Here is a 14,610-nt window from a genome sequence, read left to right as displayed (position 1 = left end):
AACAAACTTAAGTTTTCACGCCATAAAATCACGGCAGTCTATTGAATCTACGTGTTTGATGTTTATTTTAGATAGCCGACATGAATTGTTATATCTTCTCATTGTCTTATATGTGACGTTTTTCCTGGCTGCAGTTGCAGTTGTCACAAGTTCAATTCATCTGTTCATCATACAAAGTTGAGGTTTACTAGGTCCCATCATCCTATGGCTGCCAATTTGAAAAGCAACTTGTGAATTTGGTCCAGTTTAGTTAATTAACAATGTATTTCTGATGAATAAAGTCACATATACATCTAAATGATGTGACATAAGTTGTGATGATATAGTGAAAGATATGTATCTAATTTGCAGATCAACTTCCTATATTTTAATCAAAGTATAAATACGTACGTAAGTGCATGTTGTCCAAAATTAATTACTAATGACATGAATGATATTAATCATACCGGAATCAACATTCAAGAAAGAAAATGCCACATATCTTTATATAAAGTTTTTCTCATATAATTAGACATAGTACTGTTGCATTTACAATCAGACATCCAAAGTTGGAATTTTCTTTTATTGAAAGATTGCTAAATTGACGAGAAGAGCATGTGCATTACCCTTTATATTTAATATGAAAAACCAGTCCTACACGGCAACAAGACGACAATAAAGGAAAGCGCTGCGCAGTGGTAGCTGTTGAGCCTGTTCTTTGGATTCAATAACGCACTATCTTGGTAGGCGGACGGCGGTCGCGTGCAATGGTGGGGATTAATGGCCATTGAGGCATATATATTTATTCTGTGGGGTCCAATTCCAAAATTCAGATAGGAACAGAGACGAATTGGACTATGACAACTCCATCTTATCTTAGCTGGATAAGAGAAAGCAAAAGCAAGCCATCAAGAGTTGGGGCTTTAATTTCCAAAAGGCTACTCCCTGCAATGGAAACGTGTCGATTAACTAATAAATAGAAATTAAGTACCATACAAGTGCAATATTCAGTCGTCAGTCTCTGCTCTCTTTTCCCGGCATGCAATTTAAGATCTTCTGGTTGTTGTAAGTAAAGAATTTATTAATTTCACGTACAAAGATACACATTCGCGTTTGTGTTCAAAAAATATGTAAATAATATCTCCATATATATACGAAATTATGTAAAGATATCTCATAGAAGAGAGACATATACATATACCTATTAGATTTATTCATTCATCTAATAGTATTTTCCTAGAAGCGACTTTTCATGATATCAAGTTAAGTATATAAGCGAAACTTAAAATTCTGATGCGTCTTTATTATTTTAAGTAAACTTTATATAGATTTAAAAAAAAAACAAATGTTGAAATTTAATTACCACCATTAATGTCACGCATACGTTATATATTCCAGATATTACATTACTGGTCACATCACGCTCATCTTTTTTTATTTAACCTGTGAATTAGTCAGACAAAAACTCTTGGTAACATTTTCAGATACACATTCATTTCAAATGCTGTAACAAATTCTTGTTGCTGACTCTCTTCATATATGATCTTTCTTTTCATTCTAGATTTTAGATCAAAATATGGTCTGATAATTCTTCTAATAATCTTTTTACGTGATATCCTAACAAGTTCGTGAAATACTAGGATACTTGAGGAATACATTGTTATTCTAATATCAACTATTTCATTTACTAATATTAATATTAACTACGCATTTCATTCCAACAATTTATAGAGACTAATAATTAGTAATATTGAACAGCAGCATTTTCATATAAGTAAAACAGCCAGAGGCAGCACTTTTGGTGGGGCCACTCTTATGATTTTTCAAATAATTAAGGGTTCATTACTATGTATGGTCTAAACATTTATAACATTATCTACACCCTCCAGAATCATAAACTTTTCTTTCTAAATTGTAGACCCCATAAATGCGAATTTGAATGCGTTATCTTTTGTGATCTTTATTTATATTTACATGCACAAGTTCTAGTGTAATAAACAGGACAAAATTCATTAGCCGTTATACGTTACATTGTTACGGGATACACTCTGATTTTAAGGCTTTCCTCAAAGTTTTACTTGTTCGATGAAATTTATAATAGCGTACGTAGAACCAGGATACAATATATGGCAAATCAGCAGATCGTTAACATATATATGATCTGTGTTTTCCGTAGCTATAATGCACTATGATGACAGAGATTAAATAAATTGCAGTAGATTTTTTTTCTTCTTTTTAATTGGATATTATCTAAGATTTAATTAAGTTTTCATGTCATTTTTTATAACTACTGATTCTTGTATTTAAATTGTTAATTATCATTGACTAAATATCAATTCCGGCTTGGAGGTGGAATCCTTTATCACGTCCGTTCATCTTCTTCATCCATTAATAATATACATTATTCATATCATCAGTTTATTAAATACCATAAGTGATACTCATCCTTGTAACTACCCACCTACCTATACTTATACGTATAAATATGATTATTTATCCTTGCAATATCACCAATTTCATGTATAAAAACCCCAACACACAATGAAAGAGCATTAAAACTCGTAGCCATCAACAGACTTTCCATTTTTTCATGACGACTAACCACCAAGACAACCAAAACCATGGCCAAAATGGTCTACAGGTGAAAGAACAAGAAGTGGTTGTGGTTATGGTGCCATTTCCAGCTCAAGGCCATCTCAATCAGCTTCTTCAACTCTCCCGCCTCGTCTCCTCTTACAATATTCCGGTTCATTACGTCGGCACAGCTTCCCACAACCTCCAGGCCAAGGTTCGGGTCCATGGTTGGAACCCACTCAACATTTTTAACGTCCATTTCCATGACTTCGAAATCCCTCCATTTGTTTCCTGCCCTCCTGACGCCAATGGAACCTGTAAGTTTCCTCCTCATCTGCAAACATGTTTTAATGCATCAAAACAGCTTGGTCACCCTCTGGCTCAACTTTTAGTCCAGCTTTCTTCCACGGCGAGAAAAGTGATTGTCATTCATGACTCATTGATGGGGTCTGTACTGATTCAAGAAGTTCGTGTTATCCCCAACGTAGAGTCTTATTGTTTCCATAGCGTATCAGCTTTTTCTATTTACTTGTACATATGGGAATCTATGGGGAAATCTATTGACGCCAATGATGCAATCCCAAAAGACATCCCTTCTTTAGAAGATTGTTTCACCAAAGAGTTCTTGGATTCGATTTCTTCTGAATACGACTATCGAAAGTTCAACTCTGGAAATGTTTACAACACATGTAGAGTGATTGAGAGTGCTTACATGGATTTGCTTGATAGAGAAACAATGTCAAACAAGATTAAAAATTGGGCTTTAGGGCCATTCAACCCTGTGACAATAGTACCTCAGAAGAAAAATAGGCACTTTTGCTTGGAGTGGCTTGACAAGCAAGCACCAAACTCGGTTGTATATGTTTCTTTTGGGACAACCACCGCCATGAATGATGCACAGATCAAGGAGCTTGCTATTGGTTTGAAGCAAAGCAATCAAAAGTTCATTTGGTTGGTGAGAGACGTTGACAAAGCAGATGTTTTCAGTGGAGAAGTGAGAAGAGTTGAGCTCCCAAAAGGGTATGAAGATTCAGTTAAATATACGGGATTAGTAGTGAGAGACTGGTCACCCCAACTGGAAATTTTGGCTCATCCATCAACAGGTGGGTTTATGAGTCACTGTGGGTGGAATTCTTGCATGGAAAGTATGAGCATGGGAGTACCAATTGCGGCATGGCCTATGCATTCTGATCAGCCCAGAAACACAGTGCTTATAACACAAGTGCTAAAAGTTGGCATTTTTGTTAGGGACTGGGCTCACAGACAAGAGATAGTGACATCAAATATGGTGGAAACTGCTGTGACAAGATTAATGGCATCGAAGGAGGGGGATGAGATGAGAAATAAGGCTGCAGAATTGGGTCGCCAAGTGCGGCAATCAATGCGTGAAGGTGGAGTTTCTTGCACGGAGTTCAATTCCTTTGTTGCTCATATCACTAGATGAGTGTTGAATATGCATGCATAAAACTTCATTTGCTTGCATATTCATTTGCCGGTGGATCAAGGTTCTTCTGGGTTCCCTTGGCGCTACAAATGGAGAGTTTCATATTAATTTCATATCTACATCTGTTTCTATATATGTTCTTATTGCTATATGTTGGGTGAATTTTGGAGAGCAACATCATCTTCATCACCACTTGAGTTCAGATTTTGTTTTGTTTTTAATTTATGGTCGTCAGTTATTAGTTTTATCATATTTATTTGTTGTTATAATGAACAAATGGTTGCATATACAGCTTGTTTCAACGTATAATAGAATTATTGATGAATTAATTATTTAACTAACTTATGTTTTTGTTTCTGTCATATCTCAAAACCGACAAGACTTAATTCCTGAAATTTAATGAAATTAATTAATGCTATTCAGTTATTTTTAGAATTAATAGACTTTTGATAAATTGCACATTATTTAAATTTTTTCGGAATGAATAAAATTTTGATTTACCTTCACGTTCCACTACAATTCATTAATATAATGATAATTTTAATTTATATCCTAATCCCAATATGCTGCATCGATTCAATATTAGACGCATGTGTAAGCTGTAAATGAGCGATAGCTGATTGAATTTCCTGAAATTGTTTTACAAAAAAGCTCACGCGGGATTTGTTTAAAACTACTCACGAGCAAATTCAATATTCATAGTACATTAATTAAGTGGTAACTTGATTAGACATGCAGAACAGCTTGATCTTTATCCTGGACTTCAACATAGATTGATCGATCCACCAAAAGATATAAAATCTATTAAAGCAATTGTGAAATTTTTATTTTTATTATTATTATTTTTTACCGGGGATGTTCGGGTTAGATTACATGTACCTCCACTACTCTCCCTACCTCGAACAATGCTTCCAAAACAGGATAAGTTATGTGGTCTATCACCAACAATATTAGCAATCGTTCTTGTAATTCGAACTTAAGACTACAAGAGGAACAAACTCCTTGACCCCAACCTTTACCACTCAGTCAATCCATTGTTGGTTCAATTGCGAGTTTTTTGCTTGTTTATAATATGATTTTGAATAAATTAGGAGTAAAAATTTATCTGGGAAGATGCCATAGCTATGAGCACATTTGGTGTTTAGTATATATTGTCGATATTAAATATTGAAGAGAAAGCTCCAAAAAAATGTATTAAAACAAAACCATAGATCAATTAGGATCTGCATGACATAGACAAGTCTAGATTAGATTTGGTAACCAAACTACAAGACAGTAACTTTGCATAAGTTAAGTTTACACCCTCTCAATCACTTGCATAATCTTTCTACAGTAAGTCATAAACTGTTATTCATTTCCAACTTTATTCAATTAATAAAAAATATCTATAGGTTATTAGTAAAATAAATTCCACAAAATTGTTGAGTTAATAACATTATCGATATTGATGCGGGACCATGATCTTCTTTTAATTTGATTTTTACTTGAGCATAAAATAAAATAAAAAATTAATTTGATATTATTATTAGTGCGCATATATGATGAGATCTTTTAAAATTAGAGTACTCATAATATAGTTGATAGGGACAAATAATAACATAATAAATAGTTAAATACCTATCCTATCATCAGTTCTTTATGCATCATTTCTAATTTTATATTAGTAACTTCCTGTTACTTTGCAATCACCAAGACAATCTGGAATAAATTTATTAAGAATACTGTATGTAAAATTTCTTAGCACAAACTCATCTGTACAAATTGGTGTATTATTGATGTATTTTAATTTAATTAGATGATTTTGAATTGAAAGATAAATTAAATAATTACAAAAGATGATATGTTTAACATGCAAAGTCACTTTGTAGGGAATAATTTGTATAATTAGTTTGTATATATAACATTATTCATAAATTTATATGGAAAGTAATCTTCATGAGCACAATATGAAAAAGTCCAAAATATTGCAGTATTCATAAAATTAATTACTAAATTTGTTGTTATTATTATTATTTTTTTCATTTATTACGATCCACATATGATTATAAATTGTCAAATAAATACTTAATGGCTTAATGCAAATTACAAACTGTTAGGGCACTATAAGGGGCGGATTCAGCCCCAGGCCTACCCTTGGATTTGAAAAAAAATTTATTAATATAAGGCCATAAAAAATTGTTAATTAACATATATATTCAGAGGCAGCTTCAAATTTTTAAAAAATAAGAATTATTATATATACTGTATATTTAGGTCTACAAAAAAACTTGTTATTAATATATATATATATTCCAAGCCCATATTATATTAAAAGTTTAAAACTCTCTCCAGTGTTTTTCTACACAGCTTTACCTGTCTTTTTTTATGATTTTATCCTCAAATTCTTTACTCTCTCTTTCTCTTTCTCATGTTATTCTCTCTTAAAATTTTTGAAGACTGAAATTGTTAAATTTTCACTACTCAAGGTATCATAATTAGCTCCGTTTTATAGATTTTAGGTATGTGTATTGTTAATTTCAATTTAGTTTATTTAAGGATTGATTCATTTTTTTTTCTTTTTGAGGGAAAAAGATATTAATCTTGTGAGTTTATTTTGTATTTTCTGTCTAAGAATGAACCTGTTTTCTCAAATTAAAACATTAACTATATTTTAAAGGACGTTATTCTTCATCCTTTACCCATCACTTTCCTATATTTTTAACGTCATCGTTCAGTTGTTCAAAATTATTAAAAAAAATTGAGTTACTATCTATGTTTATGGTAAAAAAATTTCCCCTCTTATTAATTCATATTAAAAGTCAACGTAACGTTGACTTGATTTAAGTTTTGGTTGACTTTAATTTAATTAGGTTAGATTTGATCAACGTTATAAAAATTTATATTATTATATTTGAAAGCCAACAATAAAAATATTAAAAGAAGGTTTTGTTCAAGGTTTACTCAACACTTTTAATACATTTACTCAATTTTGCTTCTTATAGATTTATTCAAGTAAGAAATATTGTGTTAATGTATATTCTTTTTCTCAGGTTCTTAATATTGTATTATTTTTTTTATTAAGGTTTGATGATTTTTTAAAGTTTTATAATTATTTGGAAATAATGGCCGAGCCATGAAGGCCTCCTCGAAAAATCCTGAATCCACCACTGGGCACTATGGTAGCATAAAGTATGGAGATATATATAATAGGTTTTCAAGCTTTTTTAAATGTAGCAAAAACTTCATGTGGACCACTTTTTTTTTTTTTTTTTTTTTGATAAAGTTCGTATATAACATTGATTTACAATTAAAAATCTTTAGATATAATAAGATTATCTTAACATATATATCTTAAACAATAATGTTAAAAATATTGCATCATAAATGTTATCCTTTCTATTTAAAGGTATATTTGATTTTGAAGATTGATCTGCATTCTTTAATTAATAATTTAAAATATCTAATGACCATTTGAAAAATAAACTAAGAAGAAATATGATATGTATCAACCCTTCACTTGTTTGTAAGAGGTGAGACTGACTTGAAAACTAATTATAGTAATATTTTATTAAAAAATAAAGATAGAGTGATAAACTTTTTTCACTGATTTCTCTTACAAACCTGATATATAGCAGTTTCAACTAATTAGTTTGTATTTAGTTAAATAGATATGACTCATTGTGGGCTTATCAATATATTGTGAATTGACACACCAGGTAGTGAGTCATCACCGCACGATTACTCTGATGAAAGTTGAGCAACTTAATCTTTCCGAAATAGGAAAGAGCAGAATGACAAAAACCACTGTCATGGTCATGGGACATCTAGGGTCAATCATTGATATCTAGAAGTGACTTGTAATTGTCTTTATCAGTACACGCATGTGCTCTGAATAGTTATTATTGGTAATGCTTAATTTGAGCTAAATCAATTAAGAACAATTAAGTGTCGGTAGATTTATAATCAGAGGAATTGGCGATCATGTGAGCTCTCATGCTTAGACAAAAATTATGGGTTATGGAGTAGGACGTAGGCCCAACAAATCTATTTTTGTTCAACTTAAGAGATTCAATGACCTAAGCAGAGGTAACATTTACGCGGAGTTAAAAGATTAGTATAACCCCAACGGATTGGTTTGGTGGTTTACTATGATTGTTTTTTTTATTAAATTTTTTGGTTCAAATTTTGGGCTTATTTATTATATTATGACTTATTTGATCTTTTAAATATATATAGTATTTAATAGATTATAAAAATTAGTTGAAATATGTATAAATTTTTTCGAACACTTTCGTTATTAAAAAAACAAAAAAGATTAGTAGAATAATTGCCACAAAGTTAGCTGTCTATTCTATTTTTATATATCTGCATGCAACTACTTTTTCATGGCAGAGAAAAAAAGATAATGTCATACCTTGTATGGTTGCAAGAGCGCTTTTTTTATTTTTATTTATTTTTTATTTTTACCACAAAGTTGAGGTTTACTAGTTAAATCCCATGCTGCCATATGAATAATAAATTAATCTGAATTTGGTCATTGTTTGATTTGTTAACTATTCATGTTATGGGAAAAAAAAATCCTTTAATAATTGAGAGATTTAGAGGATTGGTTGATGAGAAGCACAAGATTATGGGTGAGTTATATATATATATATATATATATTTGAAGATATAATAAATAACTTTTGCGTCTTTAATTTTCTGAAAAATATATTATATTTAATATGATACCTTGGATACAAGTTATCAGATTTTTTTTTGGTTAAATAATACACTATATGAATAACACATAAAGACTATTCGTAATACAGAACAGATAAGAAATACTCGCATTAGATTTTTGTTTGGTAATAGTAACAAGAAAGAACCCTAACATTGTTTAAAACTATATACCAATGATTTTTTGAGGTCTTATCTTAAAGTGGGGTCTTTGGTTACCTGTTTTGCGTAGGCCTTGAACCAGTTATGTCGTTATACCCAATAGCGGATCCAGAAATTTCTTTTAAGGTGGGCCAAAATAAAACTTTATTATACATTACTATTTTTGTCCATTAATATTTTTTTTAGGGTGGGCCAAAATTTATAAATTTACATATTAATATTAAAAAAAAAAAATTGAGGGTGGGCCAAAAAGTGGCTGGATCCGCCACTGGTTATACCTCTTTATTTTAAACAAATATATAATGATTCATAATTTAATAAGTTCTAAATGCTCTAATACAATATTAAAATCAAAATAAATATGCTAATTCATAACAGAATCATATTGATAACCAGTATGGTAACCAATTAATTGTTCAATGTCATAGTAAACTAACCATATAGGTTAGTATACAAATCATTACAAAACCACAACCTTTCATATATAATAAAAAATGATGATATATGTAATTAATGTCATATATACATATATCATAATACAAGTAATTCAACTGACTGAACTTATTCAAATATAAAGTTTTTGTAGACATGCACCATTAACTTAGAGGACTATACAAGTTCCTCTACAAAAATCACAACCTATGATTTGTCTGGGGGACTTATGAAAATACAGATTTCTAAATTTTTAGCACCTAAATACTTGAAAGTTCATAAAACATACCTGTGATTTTAGAAAACAAAAGAAGTACCGAAATTAAGTAAAATTATCAAATTAAACCTAATTCCCACACAACATACCCTTAAAATCACAAAGAATAAGTGTACTTTCAAGCACTCATCAAAACCCCCAACCAACTTCTTGCTAGTTCCTAGCAACCGAAGCGATCTAAATATAATCTAGTTCTAAGTAACCTAACCTAAATTAAACCACTTCTCTAGGTTGTTGACACGATTGCATTTAGTGTATGCAATGAGCCTTTAAACCCCTAGATACCCCTAGTGGATGAGTTATAGTCTCGTAAGGGTTTATAGCGATGCTACCCACAAACATCCAACAAATCCTAACTAACACACAGAATAAAACTAAAACATAAATTTCCAGATTAATCCATAAAAGTGTCTCAAAAATTGCTTACAAATAACAAATAGAACAATCAAACATCACTCCAATTCTAGGAACATCCTAAACATCAATTTCACTTTCGTTCTCAACTCTCTAATCATCCATCAATCCACAATCTGTCAATCCTAACATCAGAAATAATTCCATGTGCAACATCCGTAGACATAAACTTGATCCCATTAATTATGAAATAAGAATAAAACTCTATAAAGACAAACTCCATAGGCATATCTTTCAAACCACTCTCTACTAATGTAGAACAAGCACACAACTTTAGATTATTAGGACCTTATTGAGCTTGTAACGTTTAGGCTAGGGTATTGGGTTATGAAGAACGGAAAGGAATCAAAAAAAATAAGAGGATAATCTTACTTATTTGTAACATAATCACTCGAAGCATATCATATTCTCTCTAACTTCCCAAAACCTTTGTTACGTCTCTCTTCCCATCCACATTTGCATTTACAAACTTTCCATACTTCCTTGATTCATTCTTTTTTTCATCAAATTTTTTTTTTTGAAACTAATTAAATATAATCAGGAAGCATGGATATTATAATCATTGCCCATTTTACCTTGATATTTGCAATACACCACAAGCCCCAACCCATTCTTTTGAATAACCTCCACAAATTTGGAGAAAATACTTTAAGCCACACATTCCCACTCTCACTCTGAATTAATTAAGATTAAATCCTCTTAGAAACATGGGTAGAGAAATGTGTTTAGGGGTTAAAAAGGGCACAGTATTTTGGGATAAATGAAAGAAAATCTAGGCTAATATAAATTCAACATTGTCACAAAGGGGTGACTAGAGATAATAATAAATTATAGGGTTGACTTGAAAGGCACAAACAGTCCAAAGATGGCCTAAATCATGTGTTGTCTAGGATTTCGCCTCAAGTGGTCATCATTTAGGTTCTAGAGTTTGGGGATCTAAAAAATGTCATAGGATAGTTACACACAAAACATCCCTAAATGCTAGAACTAACCCACCTTACAAACCCCATTCATGAGAGTCTCAAACTTAAGCAAAAGCAACATCGAAAATTATTCCCAAATTAAAGTAAAATTTGACTTATTATAAATGCTACATGTCATTGAAATCATGTTATTATCATTGACATATAAATTAATCCAGAAAAATTGAAACACACTCAATTAAAAATAAAATAAAAAAAACAAATCTCAAGAAAATTGAAAAAAAAATCATGAAAAGAAAGAAAATTCACGAAAATTAAGAAATTTAGGAAAATGGAATTTTCCCACCTCCAACCTAAAATACATTGTCCTCAATGTAATAATTAGAAAGGAAAAACGAAAGAGAAGTTACCCACCTTAGAGACATCGTCAAAATTTGTGTGGCACTGCGACCCATTTTCATCAAGCCGCGACATCAAGTTGCTGCCAAAATTTTGTTTTTACTCTTCATTGTTGTGCCATGACAAAAATATTTTGAGCCAAGCGCGAAGTTCTTTTTCTACAAAATGAATAAACCATAAAATACAAAGAACTACACTACTCTTACTCATCCAACAATACTAAAATAAAAAAAAAAAAAAAAAAACTAAATTCCTAACTTAAACAACAAAAACACTTAAAATACTTGGAAAACAAAAGAAAATAAAACCATAAATTAAATTAAAGAAAAAGTTCAAAGAAAAAGCTTGGGTTACCTCCCAAGAAGAGCTTTATTTAACGTCTAGGCTAGACTGAATGCGCTCTCTATTAGGCTCGATCATTGGAATATGAGGGAAACGCCAAAGAATTGAAAACTAAAACTCAACTATTTCATCCAAAACTATCATAGTGAGCTTGCCATTTTGAACATCAATCAATATCTTAGTTGTAGCCATAAATGGGCGGTCGAGCAAAATGGGCAAATCTTTATTATGAGTTGACGACTTTTCCTTATCTAAGACTACAAAATCAATAGGAATTATTGGTTTATCAACTTAGACCAAGACATTCTTTACAATACCTCTTGGTTATCTAATTGAATTGTTAGCAAGTTGTAGAGACATTATTGTTGGCTTTAATTTTCCCAATCCTAATCGTAGATAAGTGGAGTAAGGTATGAGATTAATACTTGCCCCTAGATCTAGAATTGCTCATTCTTCCTTTTTATCACCCACAGTAAAGTTGATGATGAAGCTAAATGGATCTTTCAATTTGGTTGGTAGATTCCTTTGAAATAAAACACTTGCCTTTTCGGGAAACATTGCTTTTTTATTGGGTTCAAACTTACGCTTGCGAGTAATCAAATCCTTCAAGAACTTTGCGTAAGCAGGCATATTTCTTATCACATCAAGTAAGGGTAAGTTCACATTAAATTTAGATAAAACATCATAAATATAAGAGAAATACTAATCCCATTTTCTTTTATTTAGTCGACTTGGAAAAGGTACAGGTTAAACATAAGGCTTTGATTGAGCAACGATAGGACTGATCTCTTCATTCTGAATGGATACACGTGATTGCTTCTCCTTTGCTTTATCTTCCCCTACATGATCAATTAAAGGCTTATTACATTCAAAATTAATTTCCTTGTGAATTACCTTGCCACTTCAAAGCACTGTGACTGCTTTTGCTTGCTCAAGTTGGCTTCGTAATTTCCCAAGAACACGGCCTTGTATTGCCTCTGCTATTTGTCCTATTTGAACCTCCAACTTTCTAATGGATGCCTCTTGCTGTTGAAATTTATGTTCAATATTCTGTTGGTTTTTATGAGAAACCTGAATAAAATTATTCAATGTCTGTTCCAAAGAGCGTTTCAATAGTTGACTGTTAGAACCTCCTTGTTGCTGATTGTTACTCTAGGAAAAATTGAGATGATTCCTCCAACCGGGATTGTAAGTATTTGAAAAGGGATCATATTGAGGTCTTGGATTGTAGGAATTCATCATATTGGCTTGTTTAACAAACACCGGAAAATTTTCACTAGAAGGACAAAAATTGGTAGCATGACCAATAATACCACAAATAGCACATACCTCTTCGAAATTATTTTGTCCTTATCCCATCATCATTATGCACATGGTCTTTGTGGAATATTCATATTCCACAAACTTATGAGTTATGAGATATGTGTGCACACTAGTTGCCATCTTATGATTTGGCTTGTTTCATCTGTTGTGTATGTGCACATCGGTTCTGCGTGCACACTAATTGCCAGACTTGTGTCTTAGCTTGTTTCTTTTTGAGTGTGTGTACACAACAGGTTGTGCTTACACTCCCTCTTCAGACATTTGCAACCCAACACGAGTTGCATGTTTAATAAAGTGAAAAAGATATTGTTTATCTTTGTCTCTTACTTTTTAGGACCTTTTTTACATGTGCCACTGTATCCTTAAGTGGTCATAGGGAATAAAAATCTTTTCCTGATTTGTTTTGTGGTCCAAACCAAAATAAGGAATACTTTCCTTATTTGGACAAACATTGGTCAGTCATTTGTTGGCTGACTTGGCACTATATTGTTGAGCAAGAAATCCTTCATTATATAATATTCTTTCTTGTTTGTATGAATCTAACCTTTTTACATTTTGTTTTATTGTACTTTGAATTTCTTAGAGCCCTCTTTCTCTTAAGGTTCAAGGTTCATTTCCATTGCGTACCAAAACCTCACCATATCAAACATAGACTTGATGGCTTTTGCAACCTGGTTCCTTTGCTGATGCTGGTGCGTGGCGTCGGTGCTTGAAGCTTCATGTTTCATAAGCTATTCTTGGGTGTGTTCCCGACGTGAAGAAGATCCAAGGAGTTGCTACACATTAAGGATTCAGAGTGTAGTGCTAAGTGTAAAGTTGAATAGGGAGTTATTTTTATTGTAACTTAGATCAACTTTGAACATTATCTTTGTAATGCTTTCTTTCTAGCTAGTATACTCGTAAAATAATCACTAAAACTCATTAAAAATATATATATATAAGAAAATACACATATATATACGAGTAATAAAGTATGGGCCCATATTTAATTTTCCTTTATATACAAATATTTACAAAATATTCTCAAACATAGTAACTTGACAGTGTAGCCCCACCCTTCCACTGCGTGACGTTTCGAACGACCGCAACTCACCTATTACCTGCAAAACATTAAAAACAATAGAGTGAGCACTAATGGCTCAGTAAGTAAACCCATTATGCTACCCTTCTCTCGCTCCATTGCTTAAAATTCTAAATTTTCTTTCCTTATATCACATTTCCCGATTATTCTCTATTCTTTCCCTGTTCTTCTCTTTGTTCTTTCTCTATTCTTTCTCTGTTTTGCTATCTGTTTTTCTCTCTGTTTTCTAAATTTTTCATTACCCATGATAATGAGCATGGTATTATGCATATTCATGATGCAAATGCACAAATGCATAAATTATGCATTTTCTTTTCTATTTTTCTTATTCTGTTTTCTTTATTTCTTTCTTTCTTTTCTAGTCTTTCTTTCTATTCTTGTCGATCGGACATGGTTGAGGCATGGATTTGGAGCCTTGGCCGTGTGAGTGAATTCTCTAATTCTAGGTACAGTCCTCATCTACACACACTTCTAACAGACTGTATATTTCTTCTTTCTGAATTCTGAGGCTGCTTACTAAAGGCGGCGTGCATGTGGGACTATGTCACTCACGGCTCCCCAT

General features: G+C 31.8%; 1 protein-coding gene across 1 annotated transcript; it reads left to right on the top strand.

Annotated features, from left to right (window-relative positions):
* The first annotated feature begins 2,569 nt into the window (after positions 1-2,569).
* On the top strand, positions 2,570-4,209 carry LOC116114558 (zeatin O-glucosyltransferase-like). Its single transcript, XM_031400701.1, has one exon. It carries the CDS (start codon positions 2,570-2,572, stop codon positions 3,995-3,997), a length of 1,428 nt encoding a protein of 475 aa, XP_031256561.1. The 3' UTR covers positions 3,998-4,209.
* The last annotated feature ends 10,401 nt before the right edge of the window (positions 4,210-14,610 follow it).

This window comes from Pistacia vera, unplaced genomic scaffold, assembly GCF_008641045.1.
Source record: "Pistacia vera cultivar Batoury unplaced genomic scaffold, PisVer_v2 Contig713, whole genome shotgun sequence".
NCBI lineage: Eukaryota > Viridiplantae > Streptophyta > Magnoliopsida > Sapindales > Anacardiaceae > Pistacia > Pistacia vera.
Note: the sequence above shows the minus strand (reverse complement) of the source record. Positions and strands in the feature narration are given on the sequence as shown.